Source organism: Podarcis pityusensis (assembly GCF_964106645.2).
Source record: "Podarcis pityusensis genome assembly, chromosome: 6".
NCBI classification, from domain to species: domain Eukaryota; kingdom Metazoa; phylum Chordata; class Lepidosauria; order Squamata; family Lacertidae; genus Podarcis; species Podarcis pityusensis.
In genome coordinates, this window is record NC_138030.1 from 5378350 (window position 1) to 5401674 (window position 23325).

The 23325-nt window shown below is 43.2% G+C and overlaps 1 protein-coding gene across 4 annotated transcripts in view; it reads right to left on the reverse strand.

Annotated features, from left to right (window-relative positions):
- Window positions 1-61: 61 nt before the first annotated feature.
- ZBTB46 (zinc finger and BTB domain containing 46) overlaps window positions 62-23325 on the reverse strand; it is a 55787-nt gene continuing 32523 nt past the window's right edge. For 2 of the 4 annotated variants that reach the window (XM_081011175.1, XM_081011176.1), the window contains 2 exons: window positions 5707-5882; window positions 62-2886 (listed from right to left, as the gene is read on the reverse strand). In XM_081011175.1, the coding sequence (XP_080867301.1) occupies window positions 2494-2886; window positions 5707-5882 (569 nt within the window). In that variant the 3' untranslated portion in view covers window positions 62-2493. The remainder of the gene's footprint in view (window positions 2887-5706; window positions 5883-23325) is intronic. The other 2 variants (XR_013987916.1, XR_013987917.1) reach the window with 1 other exon arrangement.

Genomic DNA, 23325 nt, shown 5'->3' on the forward strand with positions numbered 1-23325 from the left:
CCTTAGCACCTAGTGTGATAGTGCCCATGACAAGGAACACTAGTGATCATCTGTGGAACAGTTTTGAAATCAATTGCAATGTGTGTGTTTTTTAATATATGTACATTAAATAATATGCTTATACACTCTCTTTATAAGAAAAAGGAAAAATAAAAAATAGGAAGTGGAATCTCCCTGTCTTTCACAGCAATGGCCTGCTATTCAAGGTTTCATTTGGGAGTTAACTGATGAAAACCAGGTGCTTTTTCATTCTGATCTAGTCGGTTCCATGCCCTTCATTGTCTTATATGGAGAAGTAGCTGCAATTGGAAGTAAATGCTAGGCATTAGTAAGATTTTGCCCCTCCAGTGAACTCCAGTGCAGAGAAGACACTTCCATTGCTCTTTACACAATCTCAGAAGCCTGTTGTCCTTGCTGCACAAAAAAATAACAATAATAGCACCTTTAATATTCAATTTCCTTGCTCTGAAGGCTGCTTCCTGTGGCAGGTTTCAAGCACAATCACATTATTCTGCATAAAAATCTGTTCCAAAGATAAAATGTACAGGCCAGTTTACTATTTAAAGGCTGCACCAGAAAAGCAGCAGTAGCCAACCATGAAACATACAACTCGCCAGTTCTTAGGATCATGAGCCTAGACACTTCTCTGTGGGTGCTGCAGGGTACAAGCCTGCGGCCACAACTGGTAGACAAGATGTGGAAGATCTGCTTGGATGCTTAAATACATAGTCCGCTTTTCCAGATTCAGGGACACAGATGCACCCATGACAAACGGTCTGGCACTACACTTGAAGCACAGAAGCAGTAGCCAAAGAAGGAAGAACTCCGGTCATTTGGGGAGTTTGTGCCATTCTCTAGGGGCTGCCAAAGAAATCTGAAATCTGCCCTTTTCAATGCTCACCTTTCCTATTTCTTGTGCAGTTCCTCTCAATTTCAAATGAGGAGGACACAGGGTAACATCTGGGTGCATTGTGCCACACCTCCTATTTCCCACTCTGCTGTCCTTACTGGCACCCAGAGTTCTGCCACTGGTGACCTTTCCACCTGGCAGAGCAATCCCTGATTCTTCTGAGGGAACTATGACACCAACGTGTGGGATAGCAGGGATTGGTACACTTGCCACGAAAAATTAATGCGTCCAAACCTGACAAAAAATACCCCACATGGGTATGTCCTAACAGAGCTCGGCAGAACTTGGCAAAGGAGGTGGTACACTGAATATTGCCATATGTCACTGAACAAGAGAGGAAGACAGCCACACCAGAAGAAAAGTGCATTTACAAGACTTGGCCACTAGGGGACACTTTTGCAGCAAATATTCCTGCACAAATCAAACCTCAAAGAAGGGTATCTTTATATTACAAATGCCAATGGGCAACTGAATCCTTTGCTCAATTGACCTGAGGGCAAGTGTCCCAGTTCTAGTGAAGACTATAGACCTAAAAGGCTATTGATCTCTCTGGCTTGCTGAAAGAGTTGCATTATTAAAGGGAAAAGTCCTGAAATGCTCACACTGCTCTGTTTACCATGGGGAAGGTAAAAAAAGGTAAAGGACCCCTGGACGGTTAAGTCCAGTCAAAGGCGTATGGGATTGCAGCGCTCATCTCACTTTCAGGCCAAGGGAGCCGCCGTTTGTCCGCAGACAGCTTTCCGGGTCATGTGGCCAACATGACTAAACGCTTCCGGCGCAGTGGAACACCGTGACGGAAACCAGAGAGCACGGAAATGCCGTTTACCTTCCTGCCGCAGCGGTACCTATTTATCTACTTGCACCAGCATGCTTTCCAACTGCTAGGTTGGCAGGAGCTGGGACAGAGCAACGGGAGCTCACCCCGTTGCGGGAATTCGAACCACAGACCTTCCAATCCAAGCATCTCCAACCTTTGGCCCTCCAGATGTTTTGGACTACAGTTCCCATCATCCCTGACCACTGGTCCTGTTAGCTAGGGATCATGGGAGTTGTAGGCCAAAACATCTGGAGGGCCGCAGGTTGGGGATGCCTGTTCCAATCGGCAAGCCCAAGAGGCTTAGGGGTTTAGACCACCCGCGTCCCGGACTTTACCATGGGTAAGCTTGTCACAAATCCCTGGCTGCTGGAAGCAGAGTTGTTTCAAAATGTTTTGGTAATTATTGTTTGAGAAGTAAGAGTCCTCCATATTTCAAGCTGACAGTAGAGGAAAATTTGAGGGTGGAAGCGCCATGGGGCCTGCATACAATCTGGTTGGCTCTCACTGAAAGACAAGGACATGATTCTACGCATTTCAGGACCATGTGAAGGGCAACAGGCAAGAAAGTGGAAACGTTTCAGGGGAAATGTTTGCTGATACAGTATCTGGAGGGAACAAATAAAGAGCTTGTTTGCTTGAAAAAAAAAATGCTCCACACACAAGACATTTTTGTACACAAGGACATTAGCAAGGCTACTTGAGCTTTCCCAACACAACCTTCCTCTTCCCTGCCCCATCCCAAACAGATTGAGCAGAACAAAAATCCCTAAGAAATCCAAGTGAAATCCTTGTCGGTATCCTCAGAGTTTTCATTCTCCTGTGGAGAGTCAATGTCATCTTTGTCATCTTCCAAAATCACGTCGTCTTGTGAAATTTCTATGTCATCTTTCCATTTTATGTCATCGTCACCCCCCATGTCTTCATCTCCTTCTGCTTTGAGGTCGTCAGGATCTTCCATATATGGGCCTTCTTCTGTGCTGTACAATTCGTCAGGGGAGCCATCTCCTCCGCTGGCATCCAAGTGGCTGGCCATGCCTTGGCCAGAACAATCTGTGCAAATGCCATGGCGGCGGGAACCGTGCTTAATCCCCACGCTGGCTGCAGACATAAACACTCGGTTGCACACCTTGCAGACGTATTTTTTGTCTTTGCTGTGGACCTTGATAAGGGGAGCAAGGAGGAAAGACAAAGTTAAGGCAGGTGGGTCTGCAAGTAAGAGACTTTATGGTGCAATGGCAGCTAGGTCACATTGCAACAACTAGTGAAGTTTTTTGTTTTTCTTTTCAAAGCAGCTGTCTCGAATTTCTTCATTTTGTTCTAACATGATTTCGTCTGCCAGCAATCAGGAATAGATGCAGGAAACCTTGAAAGCATAAAAGCAGAACACGCCACTGTGTTGCCTCTAAACAAGGCTATGAGTTTCAGAAGCTATATTTTAGGTACCCTTGCACAGATTAGGATGGCCAGGCAATGCTCATTTTAACACTGGAAGGTTCATAACAAAAATTCAAAATGGACAATCTCCCGTCTGTGTGCCCCTTTATTGTCATCACTCACACTCATACTGCCAAAAGTGACTAAAAAGTGGAGGTTTGATTTTATAATTTTGAAGAAGTACCATATCAATGTTTGTTCTGAGCTAGGATTTAGTGTCTAGGGTTAAACTAGGGGAGATTTTTTCTTTTTTTATTATTGTGATGTGATGTTTTGTATTTCTTTAATATGCTGTTTTTTTAATTTTTTCTTTTTGTAACCCTTTAAAATTCAATGAATATTATTTAAAAAAATAAATAAATAAATAAACTAGGGGAGATTATTTTAATTTAATTGTATTTTGTTTTCAAATGTAATGGTTATTATTTGCCCTGAGCCTCAAAAGGCAAGGCAACCTACAAATTAAATAAAATAACATTTGAAACGACACAAATAAAACAGTGCAAGAAGTCCACATTTGTTCCTTGTGCAGGGTTCCTCGCCTCCCCCTGTACCATGTAACAACAAACTACAGGCCTTAAAAGAATAGGCCAGAGAGAGAGAGAGAGAGAGAGAGAGAGAGAGAGAGAAAGAAAGAAAGAAAGAAAGAAAGAAAGAGTAGCTGGATGAAGCTCTGGGGCTACTGAGTGGCATATGACTAACTCCAGCCCAAGGATGCAAATCAAGGGGCATCTCAGGGAGCAACCAGTCTCACGACCAGATGGCTGGGCACTCATCCGAATGGACAAGCATTCACGGAAGGAAGGAGAAGGCAGTGGGGTTTTGGGTACTATGGCAACAAATAACAGGAGCCCCTTCAATATTGCTGCTTCAGCAGTGCAGGCTAGCTGCCCATCTTGTCTATAAATGCTGCCATTTGGCAAACTAAGATGCAGCATTCGTACCTGCCTTAGGCAGGCAGAGGTGTATCAGCTGACTATATAACAAACTTTCCCTTCAAAGGGGAAAAGAAAGTCCTATCAGGAGGCAGCTGGGAGAAAGACAGGTTGTCTGCAGAAAGTACGGCCTGATGTACATTTTGGACACTACACAGAAGGAAGCAGGTTTTTCCCTTCACAACTAAAAGCTTAGTTACTCAAGTACATGGCTTCTATCCTTCAATCCTCCTACCAAAAGGTGTAAAAAATGTTTAAAGACCAGCTCTATCAAAGAGACAGTTCAGTCTGTATTTCTGATAACAAGAGAATCCAAATTTCACTTGGACTTCAGACAACAAATTATGGAACCACCAACTTGACCGGAGCCCATATTAGCCAATGCCTTTCTAGAAAGTGGGGAAATCTGCTGAATCTTAAGGTGGCATTAGTGCAGCTGAGGATAACAGTACAATATATTGCACCCAAATACTTATATTACAGTGGTGCCCCGCAAGACGAATGCCTCGCAAGACGAAAAACCCGCTAGACGAAAGGGTTTTCCGTTTTTCAATGCGCTTCGCAAGACGAATTTCCCTATGGGCTTGCTTCGCAAGACGAAAACGTCTTGCGAGTCTTGCGATTTTTTTCGCTCCCCCCCTTTTTCTAAGCCGCTAATAGCCTTTTAGCCGCTAAGCCGCTAAGCCTTTAATAGCCGCTAAACCGCTAATAGCGCTAATCCGCTAAGCCGCTAATAGGGTTGCTTTGCAAGACGAAAAAACCGCTAGACGAAGAGAATCGCGGAACGGATTATTTTTGTCTTGCGAGGCACCACTGTAATATAAGTGGGTGTGTGAGTGTGTTAACTGCAAGTCGTAACACAGGAGATGTGCGGTTCAGCTGTGGGAGGGGCAGAAGCACACATCATTGAAATACCTTAAGAGCAAAAATAAGGTCCACACAGAAATATATGAAGTCGCCTTCTTGTTTTTTAGGATATGTGGATGCTCTGGAGCATGCAGCCTCTTAAAAAGCATTTTGATTGCCAGCTGATCGATATGTAGCTTGACAATGACGTTTCTTTACATCCTTACAGACTTTTAACAAACATCACTGTCATCTGTCATGACAATTTCTTGGGGCCAACAGCCCATAAGAAACAGCAGGACAGCATATACGTACGCCTCCCTTCAAGACACCTCATAGTGAGAAAATCCATCATGCATTTGGCTCAAGGGTTAACAAGCATAGCAGCAATGTAACGAGAAAGATCTGGCTTACATTTCTATGATTGGTATCAAACTCTTTCATATGGACAGTGTCCAAACACAGAATTGTTGTAAGAGACCCAGTGTCAACTGACCCATCCCATCTCCCTGAATTAAAACATGTCTTCTTCCTTAGAACCATATGGGCTCCCCAAGCAGCTGATTCCTTCTTTCCATGCAATGTCCACAAAATGGGAGGAACAAAGCCTTGAAAGTTCACTTTCACTTTCTCTTCCTTTCACAGACAGAGAAAGGAACATGTGCACATAAAACATCACCTTTCATGTTCTCAGTCGCAAACCACTCCTGCGTTTTCCAGCTGCCCCCTGCCCTTCGGAGCAACTCCAAAGGCGCCAAACTTACCAAGGTATGCCGTTTCATGTGCTCCCGGCGGGTGAATTTCTTCCCACAAATTTCACAAGGATAGGGTCGTTCTCCAGTGTGGGATCGCATATGCCGCTTCAGGATGCACTGGTGCATGGCTGAGAAACTGCAGTAGGGGCATTTGAACTTCTTTCTGATCACCGTGAATTCGTTTACTGGAAGAGAAACACAACACAGTGCAGGTTACAACTCTAGCACAGTCCTGTTCTTCAGCAGACACACAACTAACTGCTTATCCAACAGACCAATAGAAAAACTCTGTTCTAATGGGAATCAAGGACACCAAGGGCAAAGCTTCAGAAACTACTTTTGTAGCAGGGCTTTTAGTATTCTTGCTGTAACCTTATAGACTTACACGCCATTCCCATATTTACAGGCCCATTCCCATATTTATCTAGAATTCCATTTATTTATTGATTTATAAGATTTCCTACCTACCCTTCACCATAATGTCCCATGGTTGGTTACAACAATAAAATATACAATTATAAACACAGATACAACTATCACAATGATGAATCACAGAAAAACTGCTTCACATGGAACAGAACGATGTGACAGAGCAGGAAGTATGCACTGGTCATCTTAATTGTTGTTCCTTTTGTTGTTGTATACCACTGAAGTGTTCTTATAGAGACGTAACCCTTTATAAATAGACTAAGTTAAGGTTCATTGTCTTTCCTCATGGAAAGTTGGCCAACTCTTATAAAGACAAGCTGTGCTCTTCTGTTTAATGGGTGTGTATTTCATGGGTACAGGAAGGCTCTCACAAATATGGTACTCACAGAATCATAGAAAGGAAGAGTTGGAAGGGATCCCAAGGGTGATCTAGTCCAACCCCCTGCAATACAGTAATCCTGCCCACAACCATCCTTGGGCAGCGTTAGAAACTGAGATATGAAAGCTAGGAGCTAAATGGCACCTTAAACCTAGGTTATGGGCACAACAATGGAATGTCTAGGTGCGCTTTTTTATAACAAAAGTACAAAGCTGAAAATCAATGAACTGCAGCTAAAATATTATGTTCATTTTTCACATGGTATAGTCCTTCCCCAGCCCATTCCCATAATATTCTTAAGAGGGTCTCTTTTCTAGTCTTCAGAGAGTAGCTGGAAGTAGGGAGGCAGAAAAAGGTCCTCCTTTCTTTCTACTCTGCAGTTTTAATCTGAAATCTTAGGCCCAGTACAGTGCCCAGAGGTCAGAAACTGCTTGCACTAATGAAATTCTTGGTCGCAAAACGCGTCTCTGGATGGGCTCCAACCACCAACCTTCTGGTTAACAGCCAGATGCACTGACCCACTGCGCCACAGAGATTCATCTCAATCAATCTGCACAGTTTCATAACACAATATATTGGGAACCCCAATAAGCTTCCAAGATTTACCAGGGAGAAGACTGTTGGCTTGAAATGATTTACACGAATTCAAAGAGAGAATATACCGTTTTTAAAAATATGAATAAATGCCAGTGGAAGCAGATGAATTTCCCGGGGGGGGGGGACCACCCGAATCAATCTTTACCTACACAACTAATAATCCCCTGTAACATACAACCATGGAAAAATACTGGGTATTCTAGCCTAGGGTTGCACTCTCAGTGCATGCTAGGCTATAGTGAAGCCCAGAAGGCCTGGCCAGTTCCAAGAATGAAGTAAGCATATACCCAATAATATTTTGCTGTGGTGTGTACTAACACCCGATAGTGGGAATTAGCAAAAATTTCTCAACAGCAGGGGAATTAGCAAAAAAATCTCAACAGCAGATGCTTCCTATTAGGACAGGATAGTCTCAAGGTCTGAAATTCTGTACAAGCAAATGTATTGATTTAAGCTGCAACACCTTTGTACTGGTTAGAAAGACCCATACAGCTATCGCCGTGTCAGTGCAGAAACAAGAAGTAGCTTCATCAGAAAGGTTTTTCTGGTGGGACTGTAAAATACCATATTTTTCGCCCTATAGGACGCACCAGCACATAGGACGCACCTAGTTTTGGGGGCGGGGATAAAGAAATTTTTTTTTTATTCCCCCCCCCAGCCACGGCTTCAGCGCGCCCCGCGCTCCAGGCAGCAGGCTGCGGAAGCTGCGCGAAGCCCGAAGCTTGGGGTGTGCTGAGCTCAGCGTGCCCCAAGCTTCTGGGTGCAGGCAAGCTCTCCGCTAGCCGTGGGAGAGCTGCGCGACTTCGCGCAGCCCTCCCACAGCTTGCAGAGAGCTGCGCTAAGCCCGAAGCCTGGGGGGGCGCTGAGCTCAGCACGCCCCAAGCTTCGGGCTTCGCGCAGCTTCCACATAGCTTGCGGATAGCTTCCTGAAGCCTGGAGAGCGAGAGGGGTCGGTGCGCACCGACCCCTCTCGCTCTCCAGGCTTCAGTGAAAGCCTGCATTCGCCCCATAGGACGCACACACATTTCCCCTTCATTTTTGGAGGGGAAAAAGTGCGTCCTATAGGGCGAAAAATACGGTACTTTGCTGTAGCTGAAAATTGTCAATATTGTATCACCAAGGTCTGATGAAACACCAAGAAAAAGAAGTAAATGTTTGCTAAAGCACATCCTCTGTTACTTGTCCTATGTGCAGGTGCCTGGTAGTTCAGGCAGAGCTCGCCTTAGCAACAATGACCTGATGCTTGGAATCAGGCCAAAAATAACTTGCTGTGAGCCAGTGAACCGTAAATGCAACACACCGACGACTGCATGCGGGACCTCATTTTATAATCCTGGACTAGTCCCAAAGTGAAATGGCGCTTGTGGGGTAACATCGCTATTAACCTTTCAAATGCAGAATCGCGCGTTGACCAAAAAACAAGAAAAGAGTTGCACACTTATCTAATAGCAGCCACCTATAAATCATCTTCACTGCCACAAACGGAGAGAGTGTACCAGCAACAGCAAACAGCATCTTGTGTTAAATTATTTTTCTATATACGATATAGCTCACAATCCCAATTAAATATTGGGATTTTAGTACTCCCCTTTGTGACTTTTTGAATATTTTGGATGAAAAATTCACATATTTTTTTGGACTATCAGTAGTGCTTCTCCTTGTTGTCCTGCTTTTAGAAGAGATGAGCACTCAGATAGACTCTAGGGAAACTGCAGTAACGAGAGCCCCGGGGTCTAATTTGCCAACAGACTCTACAGAGCAGCTGGGTAAATGCTTCCCCCCCCAAATAAGGTTGGAAGTGAAATATGCACTAACTAAACAGGTGAAAACAGCAGCTTGGATCTTATTTATTGAAAGGTAATCATCTATTTAAATTAACAACTTCCAGAGGGATAGCCATGTAAGTCTGCAACAGCAAAAACAACAAAGTCCTTAAAGACTAAAAATTTTATTATGGCATAATGCCATAATAAATTTATTAGTCTTTAAGATTTCAGAATATTCTTTTTATCTAAATATTCACTCTCTTCTGTACTGCTTTATCTTAAAATATCACATATTAAATCATGATGGTAAACCTTGATTAAACCCAGATGGCCTTCTCCATTATAGCACCCCTGCAGGGGAACATGCTCCCCTCTAGAGGTTTAGTTGGAACCAATATTATCCAGCTTTAGGCACCAGCTGAAGACTTGTCTTTTCATCAGGCTTTTTAAGGTAGTGGGACGCTTAAATTCAGGAAAGTGAAAGGCTGATTTTATTCTATTATTTGTGTTACTTATGATTTTGTTCTTAACATTTATTACTTTATGAAATTATTGTTTTAACCTGGAGTCACAGGACAAAGAGCAGAGTGTAAGTTTTTTTTTACAAATAAAAATGATAAATTTTACGAAACCAAATTTGCTAGTACCAAAGATTTGGGTCCTAATGGTCAAGTTTGGGAGTCTGCAGGAAAAATCAAGGTGGCAAACAAAATAATAATTATAATTATTTATTATTTATACCCCGCCCATCTGGCTGAGTTTCCCCAGCCACTCTGGGTGGCTCCCAATCGAGTGTTAAAAACAATATAGCATTAAATATTAAAAACTTCCCTAAACAGGGCTGCCTTCAGATGTCTTTTAAAAATAGGATAGCTGCTTATTTCCTGGACATCTGATGGGACATCTGATGGGCAGGTAGGGTCTCAGCCTGTGTACCTGATGGAGCTGGTAGACAGCCGCCCTGGACACAGAATTAACCTGCGCCTCCATGGACAGCTGTGAGTCCAAAATGACTCCCAGGCTGTGCACCTGGTCCTTCAGGGGCACAGTTACCCCATTCAGGACCAGGGAGTCCCCCACACCCGCCCGTCCCCTGTCCCCCCAAAACAGTACTTCTGTCTTGTCAAGATTCAACCCCAAACTGTTAGCTGCCATCCATCCTCCAACCGCCTCCAGGCACTCACACAGGACATTCACCACCTTCACTGGTTCTGATTTAAAAGAGAGGTAGAGCTGGGTGTCATCTGCATACTGATGAACACCCAGCCGAAAACCCCTGATGATCTCTTCTAGTGGCTTCATAGAGATATTAAAAAGCATGGGGGAGAGGACAGAACCCTGAGACACCCCCACAAGTGAGAGCCCAGGGGTCTGAACACTCATCCCCCAACACCACTTTCTGGACACAGCCCATAGGATGATTACACTATAGATAATGGGAGGAAAAATGCATTTTACACAGAAGAAACTAACAATATTGTGATCAATACGCAGACTGTATGCATTCTGATGATATCTCCTTTTATAAAAAGCAATCCCAATTAAAGACTTGTACAAAGAATGTAAATTTGCACATACAATTGCAAATAGTCCACCTTACAAGAGGTGGGAGTTTCTTGGCAAAAGAAGGGAGGCAAGAGAGAATGAAGATAAAGGTATGGAGACTAAGGGATGAACAGTTACAACAGGGAAACAGAACAGTCACCATGGGAGAGTCTCAGGGCTGCTACACACAATACACACTGAATGTCATACAGAGACCATCTTCAATTGGAGCACCTTCATGATTGGCACATATACCTACTTCAAATACAGTACTAATGTTCATGTTTTCTTATCTTATGCTCCCAATGGTTTCATTTTATTCAAATAATATTTGAACAGAGGTGCCATGTGTCAAGAAGGTGATGTAGTTACTGTTCATGCCAACTCTGTAGGCAAGGAAGTTCATTAATTAGCATCAAACATGGACCTGAGAGATGTGAGTTCACAGGAGCAACACATTTAATGTCAAATTTCCCCCTAAACCGACCATTTGCTAATTCTCAAATTAAGTGAGTCACCACAAGCTTCAGATGGAAACAAGTGAAACTAAACTAGGTGGAAACTAAAGAGTCATGATTAAAAAGGAGAGAGAGAGAACAGAACTGATGCTTTTAGCACATTGGCTGTTAAATCTCAAGTAAATTGAATAAAATAATACAGAATGATCATACACTTCCTTTTAGAGGTAGATGCTTGGTTTTTCTTAATTTATATACACTCGGGAACCACTATATTGCAGCCCAGTTGAGTAAATCAGTTTCCGCAACAGCAGCCCATTCACACAACAGAGGGAGCATAAAGTTAAGATATTCTTTAATCAAGCAGTACTGCAAGCACAATTTGAAATAGATGTACAATATTATCACACCTAAACACCCGTTATCAGTCAAAATAAATACTTCAAGGATTTATAATTCTATACCAAAGTCTAAGAGTTAATCTAAGTGTGCATTCTAATTCTTAGTCTACTCTTATTTGATGTTTAAGAGATTCATCTCGCTTTGACTACACCCAATACAACCTGTCTTCTTAATATCCAAATATCATTCTTATAAGGTAGTGATCAGCAAACGGGATCAAGTTATAGTGATAGCCCCTCTCCAGTTGCCCCTCTTCACTAGCAGTGGACTAGACAAAATAAATGGCTTGTATTAGATAGGTTCATAAGAAACCAGTTACTAAAAAGTCTAGACAAAATGAGCAAACTATAAGCCGTTCAAGTAAAGGTCACCGAGGGTTAACTACAGCCTGCACTTCAACTTCACTATTTTAAAAACTATTCAGCCACAGACACAGAACAAGCAACTTTACAAAGAAAGTGACAGCCATGTAATTGGTTAATTTCTCAAAGCTTCATTAAGACAACCGAGAGCAGAAGGTAGTATAACAGAGCTATGGCTGCTAAGACTGTGGATATCTCATCCGATTATAATCTCTATTCATAGGCTTTTCAGGTTTTTGTAGTCTTCCAAAAAACCTGAGAGTGAGTGAGTGAACGCACCATGTGCAAGGGAATCATTCCAATGGCTACTAAAATCATACCATCTTCAACAACTCTCAAAGCTACTGCTTATATATTTTATTTATTAAATTTGTATACCATCCTTCATTCAAAGATCTCAGGGTGGTTCACAGCATACAAATAAAAAATACAAATATAAAATACTTAATAAAAACAAGAACAAAACAATAACCACCTTGCTTCCACAACACATTTAAAAGGACACATAATGTTAATCGGGGGAAAGGCCTGGTTGAAGAGGAACATTTTTGCCTGGCGCCTAAAGATGTACAGTGAAGGCGCTAGGCGAACCTCCCTGGGGAGGGCATTCCACTGCAGAAAAGGCCCGTTCTCGTGTTGCCACCCTCCGGATTTCTCATGGAGGAGGCACACGACAAAGGGCCTCAGATGGTGATCTCAGGGTCTGGGTGTTGGGATACTGCCAGGGAGATAGCGTCCATCTGAGCCCCAAGCCGGCTGCCGGACGTCCATCGATCTCTGTAGCCACGCAGATCCAGCAATTAGCGACACGAAGCCTTGGAAATTGACTGCCACATTCCAGGCTCGTGCACATCCTTTATCAGCAGAAACACAGCCAGAAAGCTTGCACCGCAGAAGAGCAGAAGAGCATATTTACAGACTTTATTTAGCGTTGAACAGAACAAAGAAAAACATGACCGTTCTGAGTCATCATCTCGACCCGACTGAAATCGAAAGGAAACAGCAAGCATAAACATCCTGTGAACAGGACATGCGCAGACTCTGTTACTCACAAAGCCTGCTCCCTTTTAAGGTGGAACGGAAATATCCTAACATCCTCCCCCTTTCCGTGTAACCTGTAGTACCTGTGGTTCAACCCAATTGCAACCTTTGTACATAAACCTTAAGTTGTTCTTTGTTAACAACTTTAGACAACAGATCAGCAGGAATTTCATTTCCTGGCATGTAGGACACCTGAATCAGTCCTTTCTGAATACACTCCCTTGCACGATGTAGCTTAATCTGCAAGTACTTGGTTCTTTGCTTGCAACTCTCGGAGTTCAGCAAAGCCAAACAAGATCTATTGTCTTGATACACTTGTACAGGACATTTCACAGAAACCCCGATGTCCTTAAACAGTTGCATCAACCATTCACAATCCATGAGTGAAAATGACAGGGCATTGAGTTCTGCTTCACAGGAACTTAGGCTCACTGTCGTCTGCTTCTTGCACAACCAGTCAAACAGGCAGTGGTTGTACATGTAGCATACTCCAGAAGTGCTTGTACCATCCGTGGTGTCACTTCCAAAACTTGCATCAGCAAAGATTTCAAGACCTCCATTCTTCTGACTGGTGAACCTCAGCCTGTAGTGCATAGTCCCTTTCAAATAGCGGGCTATGCGCTTCAGAGCTTTCCAATCCTGAACTGTAGGATTGTTGGCATGTCTGCTAAGCAGATTACAGCTTACAGCAATGTCAGGTCTTGAACATCTGGCAATGAAATTCAGCTTGCCTAGAATGCATCTGTACAGCGTTGTGTCAGAAAACGCTTCAGCAGTACTGTCTACCTGGTAACCTGTCACCATCGGTGTGTCTGCTGGGTTTGCATCAACCAAATTCAACCTGGTTAATACATCAGCAATTTTCTGTGTTTGGTGTACCAGAAAATTACCTGCTTGGTCCTTCTCCACCTGCAGAGAAAGATAGTTGGATACCTCACCAAGATCCTTCATGTCAAAGTGCTCCTTCAGCTGAGCTAGGGTGCTTTGGTAAAAAGCCTGATTCTTCCAAAACATCAGAAGATCATCAACAAAACATAAACAATACAGTTTGTTTTGCCCCTCCTCCTTGACAAACACACATGGATCAGCTTTGCCCTGGTGAAAACCTAGAGAAAGCAACGTCTCAGTGAGTTTTGTGTTCCAACACCTGGCACTCTGCTTGAGACCATATAAGGATTTCTGCAGTTTACAGACCATTCCCTTCTGTATCTCCATCCCATCAGGTGGAAGCATGAACAGCTCTTCGTTCAAAATCCCGTACAAAAAAGCTGTATTAATGTCGTGGTGGGAAACATGCAGTTTCTCCTCCGCAGCAATCTTGAGCATCAGCCGAATGCTCTCATATTTGACTGTGGGTGAGTAGGTCTTGTGGTAATCCTGTCCTGGTACCTGTGAAAAACCTCTGGCAACCAATCTGGCTTTGTGTCTGACAACCTTGCCATTCTGGTCTGTCTTGGCCTTGAAGACCCATTTGCTGCCAACCAGTCTCATTCCTGGGACTACCGGTACCAGTTCCCAAGTTTGGTTCCTGTTCAAGGAATCAACTTCAGCCTTCATGGCATTAAGCCAAGGCTCAGCATCTTTAGGGGTTAACTCCTGAACCTCTTTGAAGCTTGAAGGTTCCCACACCTTCTCTGAGCTACTAAGAACAGCAGTTGCTGTCTTAGCAAACTCATCAGCAAATCTCTTTGGAGGTCTGCCTTTGGTTGCCCTTTCAGACCTACGTACTAGACGCAAGTCTTCTGGACTCATCTCCTCCTTCTTAGGAGAAAATTGACCAATGGTGAACAGTGGTTCTTCCAGTTCATTGTCAGACGCATCAGATGGTCTGACTGAGGCCTTAGCGCTCTGGTAGTCTGCTGTGTCATCACTGTCACTGACACCAGCAGCAGCACCGCCCACTGAACTGGAATCCGAACTCTGATCATCATCATCATCCTCATCATCCTCATCATCCTCATCCTCAGCAGCTTCCTCAGCTTTAGCTGCTTGCTTGACATCACCTTCATCCTCCTCTGGGTAACTCTGGAAAATTCCCACATTTTCCCCCCACTTAGGATTGTACTCAACACTCCTTGTGAACTTAATGGACTTAGAGTTAGTCATCCATACCCTGTATGCACCTTTTTCGTACCCCATGAACAAACCATGTGCCCCACGCTTCCCAAGCTTGTTGGTTTGTGGGGTGTGTACCCACATGTCAGAACCAAAGATTCTCATGTGTTTGGTGTTGGGTTTCTTGCCAAACATCTTCTCATAGGGGGTACAGCCAATGGGTGATGACAATCTGCGATTAAAGGAATAAACCAAATTCCCCAAAGCTTCCCCCCAAAACTTATCAGGGAGATTGGCATCATGCAACAAGGTTTTCATCCCTTGCAGCAATGTCTGATTTGCTCGCTCCGCAAGCCCATTCATCCATGGCGATCTGGGCGTTGACAAGTCATGCTGGATTCCCTTCTCAGTCAGGAAAGCTTCAAACTGCTGAGAAGTGAACTCCCCGCCTCGATCGGTAAACAAACAGCCGATACGTTTGCCGTGGGCATTCTCCAACCAAGCACAGAATGCCTTAAACTTCGGAAACGCTTGCGATTTCTGTTCGAGCAAAAACACATGAATGTACCTGGAAAAAGAATCAATTAGAACCATGAAGTACCTTGCTCCCCCTAAAGAGGGCGTAAGTGGACCAACCAGGTCCGCATGCACTAGCTGGTAGGGCTTGGAAGCCTGCCTGCTAGATTCCTTGCCTTTTGGAGCAACCTTCACCTTGTTCTCTGCACAAGATACACATTTCATGTGAAATTTACAGGGTTTGATGTTCAAACCCTCAACCACCTCTGGCATCTTGGCCAGTGCCTTCCAAGAGAGATGACCAAACTTTCGATGTGCATCATGAATGCATCCTGCATGAAGAACTTGGTTAGTTTGTGCAACACAACAAGAATCAGCATTAGATACAACAGCAGTGTCACCATAAGTTATATGGAACAAACCATCCATAAACTTTGCATGCAAATAGTCCTCTTTGCCTTTACTGATGACACAGACGCTCCTCTTGAAGGAAATCTGAAAACCACGCCCAGTAAGCTGTGGGACACTTAGCAAATTGCTTGCAGCGCCTGGAACATAAAGTACACCGCTGATGGTTGTGTGCAAACTTGCAAGTTTCACAGTCCCTTCTCCTGCGATTTGCAACGTCCTTCCGTCAGCCAGGTGGATCTCACCTTCCTGAGGCTTGAAGGAGATAAAGAGATGGCGGTCCTTCGAAACGTGGCGGCTCGCACCTGAATCGATAATAAACCTGCCTTTGGCTGTTGGAGCAGTCTTTTCAGCAAGCAAACCCTTGTTTTTCACCGGCGTGGGCCTTTTCAGCTTGCCCCCCTGCTGCTCCTGGCCACCAGACGTGCCTTTAGCCTTTGGTGAAGCAGTGCCAGCAAACATAACCTTGTTTTCCACTGGCGTGGGCTTTTGCAGCTTGCCCCCCTGCTTCTGGTCAGCAGACGTGCCTTTAGCCTCTGGTGAAGCTGTGCCAGCAAACAATGCTTTGTTTTTCCCTGGTGCGGGCTCTTCACCCTCCCTCTGCTTCTGGCCATCTGCAGGCATCTGTCTTTGTTTACCTCTGGCCTTCCGGCCTCTGCAAAGACGACGACCTTGGTTCCCACGAGAAACAGAGCTCTCAGCTGCCGACTCCTTGGCTCCCCCTGGAGGCTGGAATGCTGCCTGGGATGACGTGACGGTCAGCTCCCCCTGCAGCTTGCAACCGGTGCCCTCAGCATCCCTGCATTCACTCGCATTCTGGGAAACAGCTAGGACCTCCGATGCAGTCAAACTCTGGGCTGGGATGACTGGCTTGTGAGCTTTCATCAAAGCATTCCACATGCCACGTGCAGTCAGATTGCCAGCTAGCGTCTTTATATCCTCCAGAGAGACGGACAAGACGATTATGTCAATCGCCCTCAAATTTTCGGCCTCCCATTTCTCTGTCAGAGGAACTGGGGGGGGCTCAGAAACGGTATGCCACACCCCAAACTGACGCAGCAAAGATTCACACCATTTTGCCCAGGTTTCATAATTGTGCCGATTTAACTTTGGGCACTCCTCAGCCTGAGAAGCTTGGAAAAACTCCATTTCAGCTTTTCCTTTGAGCCGGGAGTCTCTTATGCCTTCAAAGACTCCTTATCTTGGCAGCCCATTAATCACAAACTCTCTGGCTTGGCTCCCAGAGCCATTAATCTGCCGGAGTTCCAAAGGCTCCTTCCGAGGTAAACAGAGAAAAACCTCTCTTTCTCTTTTGACATACCTCTCAGACGCAGTCTGTTGCAGCTTTACTCTCCTGTAGGTGCTGTGAATCTGGGCCCGAAACCTTGTTGTTGGGATACTGCCAGGGAGATAGCGTCCATCTGAGCCCCAAGCCGGCTGCCGGACGTCCATCGATCTCTGTAGCCACGCAGATCCAGCAATTAGCGACACGAAGCCTTGGAAATTGACTGCCACATTCCAGGCTCGTGCACATCCTTTATCAGCAGAAACACAGCCAGAAAGCTTGCACCGCAGAAGAGCAGAAGAGCATATTTACAGACTTTATTTAGCGTTGAACAGAACAAAGAAAAACATGACCGTTCTGAGTCATCATCTCGACCCGACTGAAATCGAAAGGAAACAGCAAGCATAAACATCCTGTGAACAGGACATGCGCAGACTCTGTTACTCACAAAGCCTGCTCCCTTTTAAGGTGGAACGGAAATATCCTAACACTGGGTCAGTTCATATGGGTAGAGGCAGTCCTTGAGGAATTGAGGTCCTGAGATGTTGAAGGCTTTATAGGTCAAATTCAGCACTTTGAATTGGGCCTAGAAACTAATTGGCAGCCAGTGCAGTTGGGCCAGGATCAGTATAATATGCTCAAACTGTCTTGCTCCACTGAGCAACCTGGCCGCTGAATTCTGCAACAGCTGAAGTTTCTGAACCTTCTTCAGAGGCAGCCCTACGCATAACGCATTGCAGTAATCTAACCTAGAGATCACCAGTGTATAGACGACAGAAGTTAGGCTATCCCTGTCTAGATAGGGGTGCAGCTGGGCCGCCAGCTGAGCTGATGGAAAGCACTCCATGCTGAGGCCACCTGAGCCTCAAGCAACAGCAAAAGATCCAGGAGCACCCCCAAGCTATATAACCACTCTTTCAGAGGGAGTGTTAGCTCATTAAGAGCAAGCAAGCTCCCACCCATCTGGTCTAGGGAACCACCCACTAGCAGTGCCTAGTCTTATATGAACTGAGCTTCAGTTTGTTGGCTCTCATCCAGTTCATTACTGAAGCAAGACAACGGTCCAACACATCCACTGCCTCACCTGCAGATGTAAAGGAGAAGTAGAGCTGTGTGTTATCAGCATATTGCTGACGGCAGTTTAACTGTAGATGTTAAACACCAAAGGTGATAACATTGAACCCTGAGGAACTCCACACTGAAGGCTCTAGGGACCAAAGACCACTTGCCAAGCATCACCCTCGAAACGATCATCCATGTAGGGCAAAGCAGTGTCACCTACCCCTAACTGGGACAGCTACTCCAGAAGGATAGCATAGTCAGTGGTATCAAAAGCTGTTGAAAGATCAAGGAGAATTAATAGGGACACATTTCTCATTTCTCTTCCGACTGAGGGCAACCAAGGCAGTTTCTGTGCTGAAACTGGGCAAAAATTCTGATTGAAATAGAATCTCTGTGTGTGCACCCTACATTTGTAAAGTCTGGAACAGCTGGAACTGGGTTTTTTTATAATTCATGTTGGAACTATGAAGATAGTGCTTGCTTTTAATGCTGCTCATAGCCTCCATATACCACAGAAATGAGCTTGGTCAGACAGCTTTCTCCCATGGCTGGTTTAATGTTGCAGAGCAGGTGTAGGGAACGTGTGGATCTTTATATTTTGCAGGATTACAACTCCCATCATCCTTAACCACTGGCCTTGTGGGCTGAGGCTGATAGGAGTTGAAGGCCAACAGCACCTGGAGAGAACCACCCTGGCCATCCATGCTAAGCTAGACGTGGTAAAAATGTATCACAAGTCAGATGCACCAACTATTACCTATTTACTTACTTACTTACTTACTTACTGTATTTGCATGTCTGTGAGATGGCTCACAGAAAATAGAAATACACAAACATTATATGACATGGGAAGTTAATCTTGCCATTGGGAACGGCTTGCATGCAGTTGCATTTCACATGGGCATTATTAGGCATGGTTGTAGTGCAATGCTATACATGTCTGCTCAGAAGTTATAAATGCAATGAGACTTACTGTCAGGTAAGTGTGCATACGACTGCAGCCTTAACTGACTAGTTAAAATCCAAAGCAGAGTTCTCCACAATGCACCACAGCAGAATCCAGGGAAAAAAGTTCAGTTTGCTGTATTAATTTATTTACAAACCTTGTTTAATCTTTTCTATAAAACACAATATATGCACAACCAAATGAAAAATACAATATAGCAATTTACGTTTTTGAAAGGCAGATGGGACCAGCAAACTAGACTAGAGAATTCTTTACTATGTACTACTGGTATTTTATTGGTCTAGGTGCTTAAAGTTTTATAATTTCTTTGTCAGCAAAAAGAACTTTCCTCCTCAAGCAAACTTTGGCAATGCATTGGTCAAGGAGAGGCAACAGTTAATACATTTTTCAATTAAAATTTTATTTAAAACAATCCCCATTTCAAATATGCACCTTTGTCTAGCTCTGTAAAACAAGAGCACCACTAGAAATTACATTCATTCCACAGCTTATTTCTGAATTTCACAGTAGTGACAATAAACATATCTGGAAGTATTTAATAGTTTAGTAAAGGTGCTATAGTACAGGCATTTACAGCATACTTTTTGCCTAATGAACACAATTAAAATATACAAGCGATTTGCAAGAGAAGCGATCTGTAAACAGCATTGACTGGCTGGGGTCCTTCATGTCACCAAGAAATACCATTTTTATCCCCTGACCAGTTTCGTGCTCTAATAAAAGCTATTTTTAAAATGTTTAAGTTGATGGATGGTCAGATGCATCCAGTGCTTTAGAAAATAAAAATGGGGGTTGTCGTGTAAAACAGACATGAATGGAAGAAGAAGAAAGGTTCACTGTCGAAGCAGTGTTTGATTTGCTAGTAGGTATGTACTTGTCTTTCTAACTGTCAAAAAATAAATTGGGCTCACTCCTCAGCTGAAGGGGGGTATCAAGAACTCCTCCACCCATTGCACCTTTCTTTTATCCATCGTTACTTTTGAAAGCACTGGATTTGTACAAAAGAATAATTCATTTCAATTGGGTTTGCGTTAAGAAAAGATGCTGCTGCACTGCATCCCAATTAGATTATAAGAGTCATTATCAGTGTCACCAAGGACAAAATAATGATAGAGCAACACTCTGTAAATAGCACCATAATAATGAACATTTATTTACAAGTAACGCTGTTAACCTTTAAAAGGTTTCAGAAATCATTCACTTTGCAAATATATTCATTCATTCATTCACTCACACAAAATGCATACTTTTGCATCTTAAAAGTGTTACTGTTATCAAAACATACAGTGTTCTTATAAGTTCAAGTATTGTTTCTGAGGTACTTTTTATGGCTTTACTTTTTTAAAAATAGAAAACCTCTTTGGTAGAATAATTGTAGCACACTAGATTGGAGCTTTATTACAATTTAAAGTACAACCCTAACCACGTATACTCATAAGTAAGCACTACTGAGGCCGATTCTCAGGTAAATGAATTAGGACTGAAGCCCTACTTATTACTCACGCAAGTTTCTTACTACCAGTAATAATAAACTTTTACTTCATTTTGCAACATGACCACTCTCAGAAGGTTAAAATTGCCTCCTTTATCCTCAAGAGGGCCCAACAGCACAGCCCTAATCAATTAAATTTGATTTGCACAATCAGGACCATAGCAGAACTAAATGTTAAGATGTTTTAAAATATACATTTATTATAATGTATAATGGAGCAGGAATGTTCACTATGCTGCTGCCCTTAATGCACACCTGCTTAACTGACTGAGCAAAGCATGGAATAAATTTCATTGGATTTGCTGCTGTGAAATAGCACTTTCCCCCTATAATCTCAATGATACAGTGGAAACACAAGGAAACAATTCCGGGGTGGTGGTATGCTCAAATTACTTGTTCAATGACTCCCCTTAGCTAACCTTTCCAATAGAGCAGGCATAGGCAAACTCGGCCCTCCAGATGTTTTGGGACTACAATTCCCATCATCCCTGACCACTGGTCCTGTTAGCTAGGGATCATAGAAGTTGTAGTCCCAAAACGTCTGGAGGGCCGAGTTTGCCTATGCCTGCAATAGAGTAATCCCTACAATCATATACATCATAAAAAATCACCCAATCTTCTAGTATAAAATGAACACACCAATCATCAAACACAAATCAACCAGTCTACTGTATCAATACACTGTCTGCTATACACTGAATATTTTTCATAAACGGGATTATAAATTCAAGCAATGGATTCAGTTTATAACATGACAGTCTTTAAGAGGAAGCAGGATGGCTAGTGATTATTTGGTTCACTATAGATAGGCAGAGTTTTATTATACACGTAAGAACAGGCCTTCAGAATGGTGGGCTCCCCGTTTACAGAATTCTCTCCTCAGGGAGGCATGCCTGGCACCATCATTATCTCCCGGGCTTTTAAATCTTAATTTCCTGCTTATCTTTTCGTGCGGGAGGGATTGAGTTCGATCTACGCATATATAATACTTGTGTACTTAAGATTGTTTTATTCTGTTTTTATACTTGTTCTTTGGAAGTCACTTGGAGTTCTTTTTTCTGAGAAAAGCGACTAATAAATAACGACGACAACAAAACCAAGTAGTGTCAATCTAAATGAAACAGTATCATAATACCCTTCTTAGAATTAATGAAAAACTCAGCTAGCTTCTGAATTCCAGCTTTTTCCTTCAAGCTTCATGCTTAAAAAAAGACTAGTTGGCCGGGGTGTGTGTGTGTGGCTGTTAGGGGGTCATAATTCAGTATGTAGCGTCTGAACGGTCATCAGTCAGGGCACTGTTAAGACAAGATGGTGTTTGCCACTTTCCAAAAGTTTCTATGTTCTGATGCCACTTGAAGTCTTTTATTCTGGGTATATACTATGCTGAATCTTTAGGCAGCAACCTGCCATTTCTGTATCTTTGTTTTGTTTAGTATTGTTTAACACTGAACCACAGAAAGCCAGCTCACAGATTTATGATTTTTTTGATGGTGGTGGTCATAATGCAAATATTACGATACTGCTCCTGTCTGGATTGAGTACATGGAATGGCCACCCAGTCTTTTGAGGACACTAAATCCTAGTAGGAACTACCCATTAGGAACATTTTACACACATCCACATCAGTGGGATACACACAGGAGACTTTCATGGGTAGCTATTTGTTTCAGCCACACCACCTTATACTGTACATTGTCTCCTTACTAGCAAAAAATAAGCATCATGCAAGCAAATAAAAAAGAGCTATTCCTTCAGAGACACAGAGCTTTCCCTTTTTTCCCTCTCAACTCCTGTGTGCTGATCTCTGTCTGCCCTGCTGTGCTTTCTTCTCTCATGACCTACTGTTTGTCAAAGAGCAAAGTAAATTATTCAGCAGTTGCCAGACGGTAAAATGGCAGGCTAGTTGTGCTAATTGGAAGAGAAAAAGTATTTGCTTGCACGCTCATGCCCTGCCAAACACAAATTTTTGCTAGTCAAGAAAGAGGTGGCAAGAGAGTTTAGAAGGGTTTTGTTATTCAAAAGGCAAAAGGTCCAAATACAGTTTTTCCCCCAACTGGCTTTGGATTTTTGCCCCCCACCCCCAGCAAGAAATTGTATTTCTAGTGTCACCCAACATAATCTCTGGACTGGAGAGATTAAGGAAGCTCTAGAAACCAATTTTGAGGAATCAGTAGTAATTTATCTCCTTGGTAGTTTGCACCTGAAGCTAAGACTAAGGTAGGTGAAACTAGAAGTCACTTCTACCAATCACTGGGGCTTCTATGCACATATCACACACTTTTGCTCAATATTCTATTCTACAAATGTTAGGGATTTGGTCCTTAACATATCTGTAGGTCTGTTCTCCAAGAGGAGAAACAAAAGAGGAAGACATGGGCTGACAGGCAGCAAGAAAGAAAATGACGACTTTCCCCAAGAGCAGGACTTCCTAACAAGACTAGGGTGTGAAAAGTACTTTTAAAATGATTTTACTAGAGGACATTTTTACAGGACCAACAAAAAATGAAAAGCAAAACCAACACCAACAACAACAGCAGCAGCATAACAAAAAACAATATTAAGGGGGAGAGGCCTCTACAGTTGTTCAAAGCAAAGTCAGTAAGCTAATAATCAAGCAGAGAACAGACAATAATTTTAAGTTGAAAAATTCCAGAATTGTAATTGGAAATAACATAGCCTAAGGAGGACAGGATTCTTATTATCATGAGAAATGAATGCCTGCCTTCCTTTTGAACACTGAACAAAAAATATTGAAGCACCTTGGAATATTTTTATACAGCCATTAAAGGAGAACTGGTACCAACAATAGACAAAGATGGGAAACTAGTTTAATAAATTCTAAATACCTTTGTCCTGAAGACTAA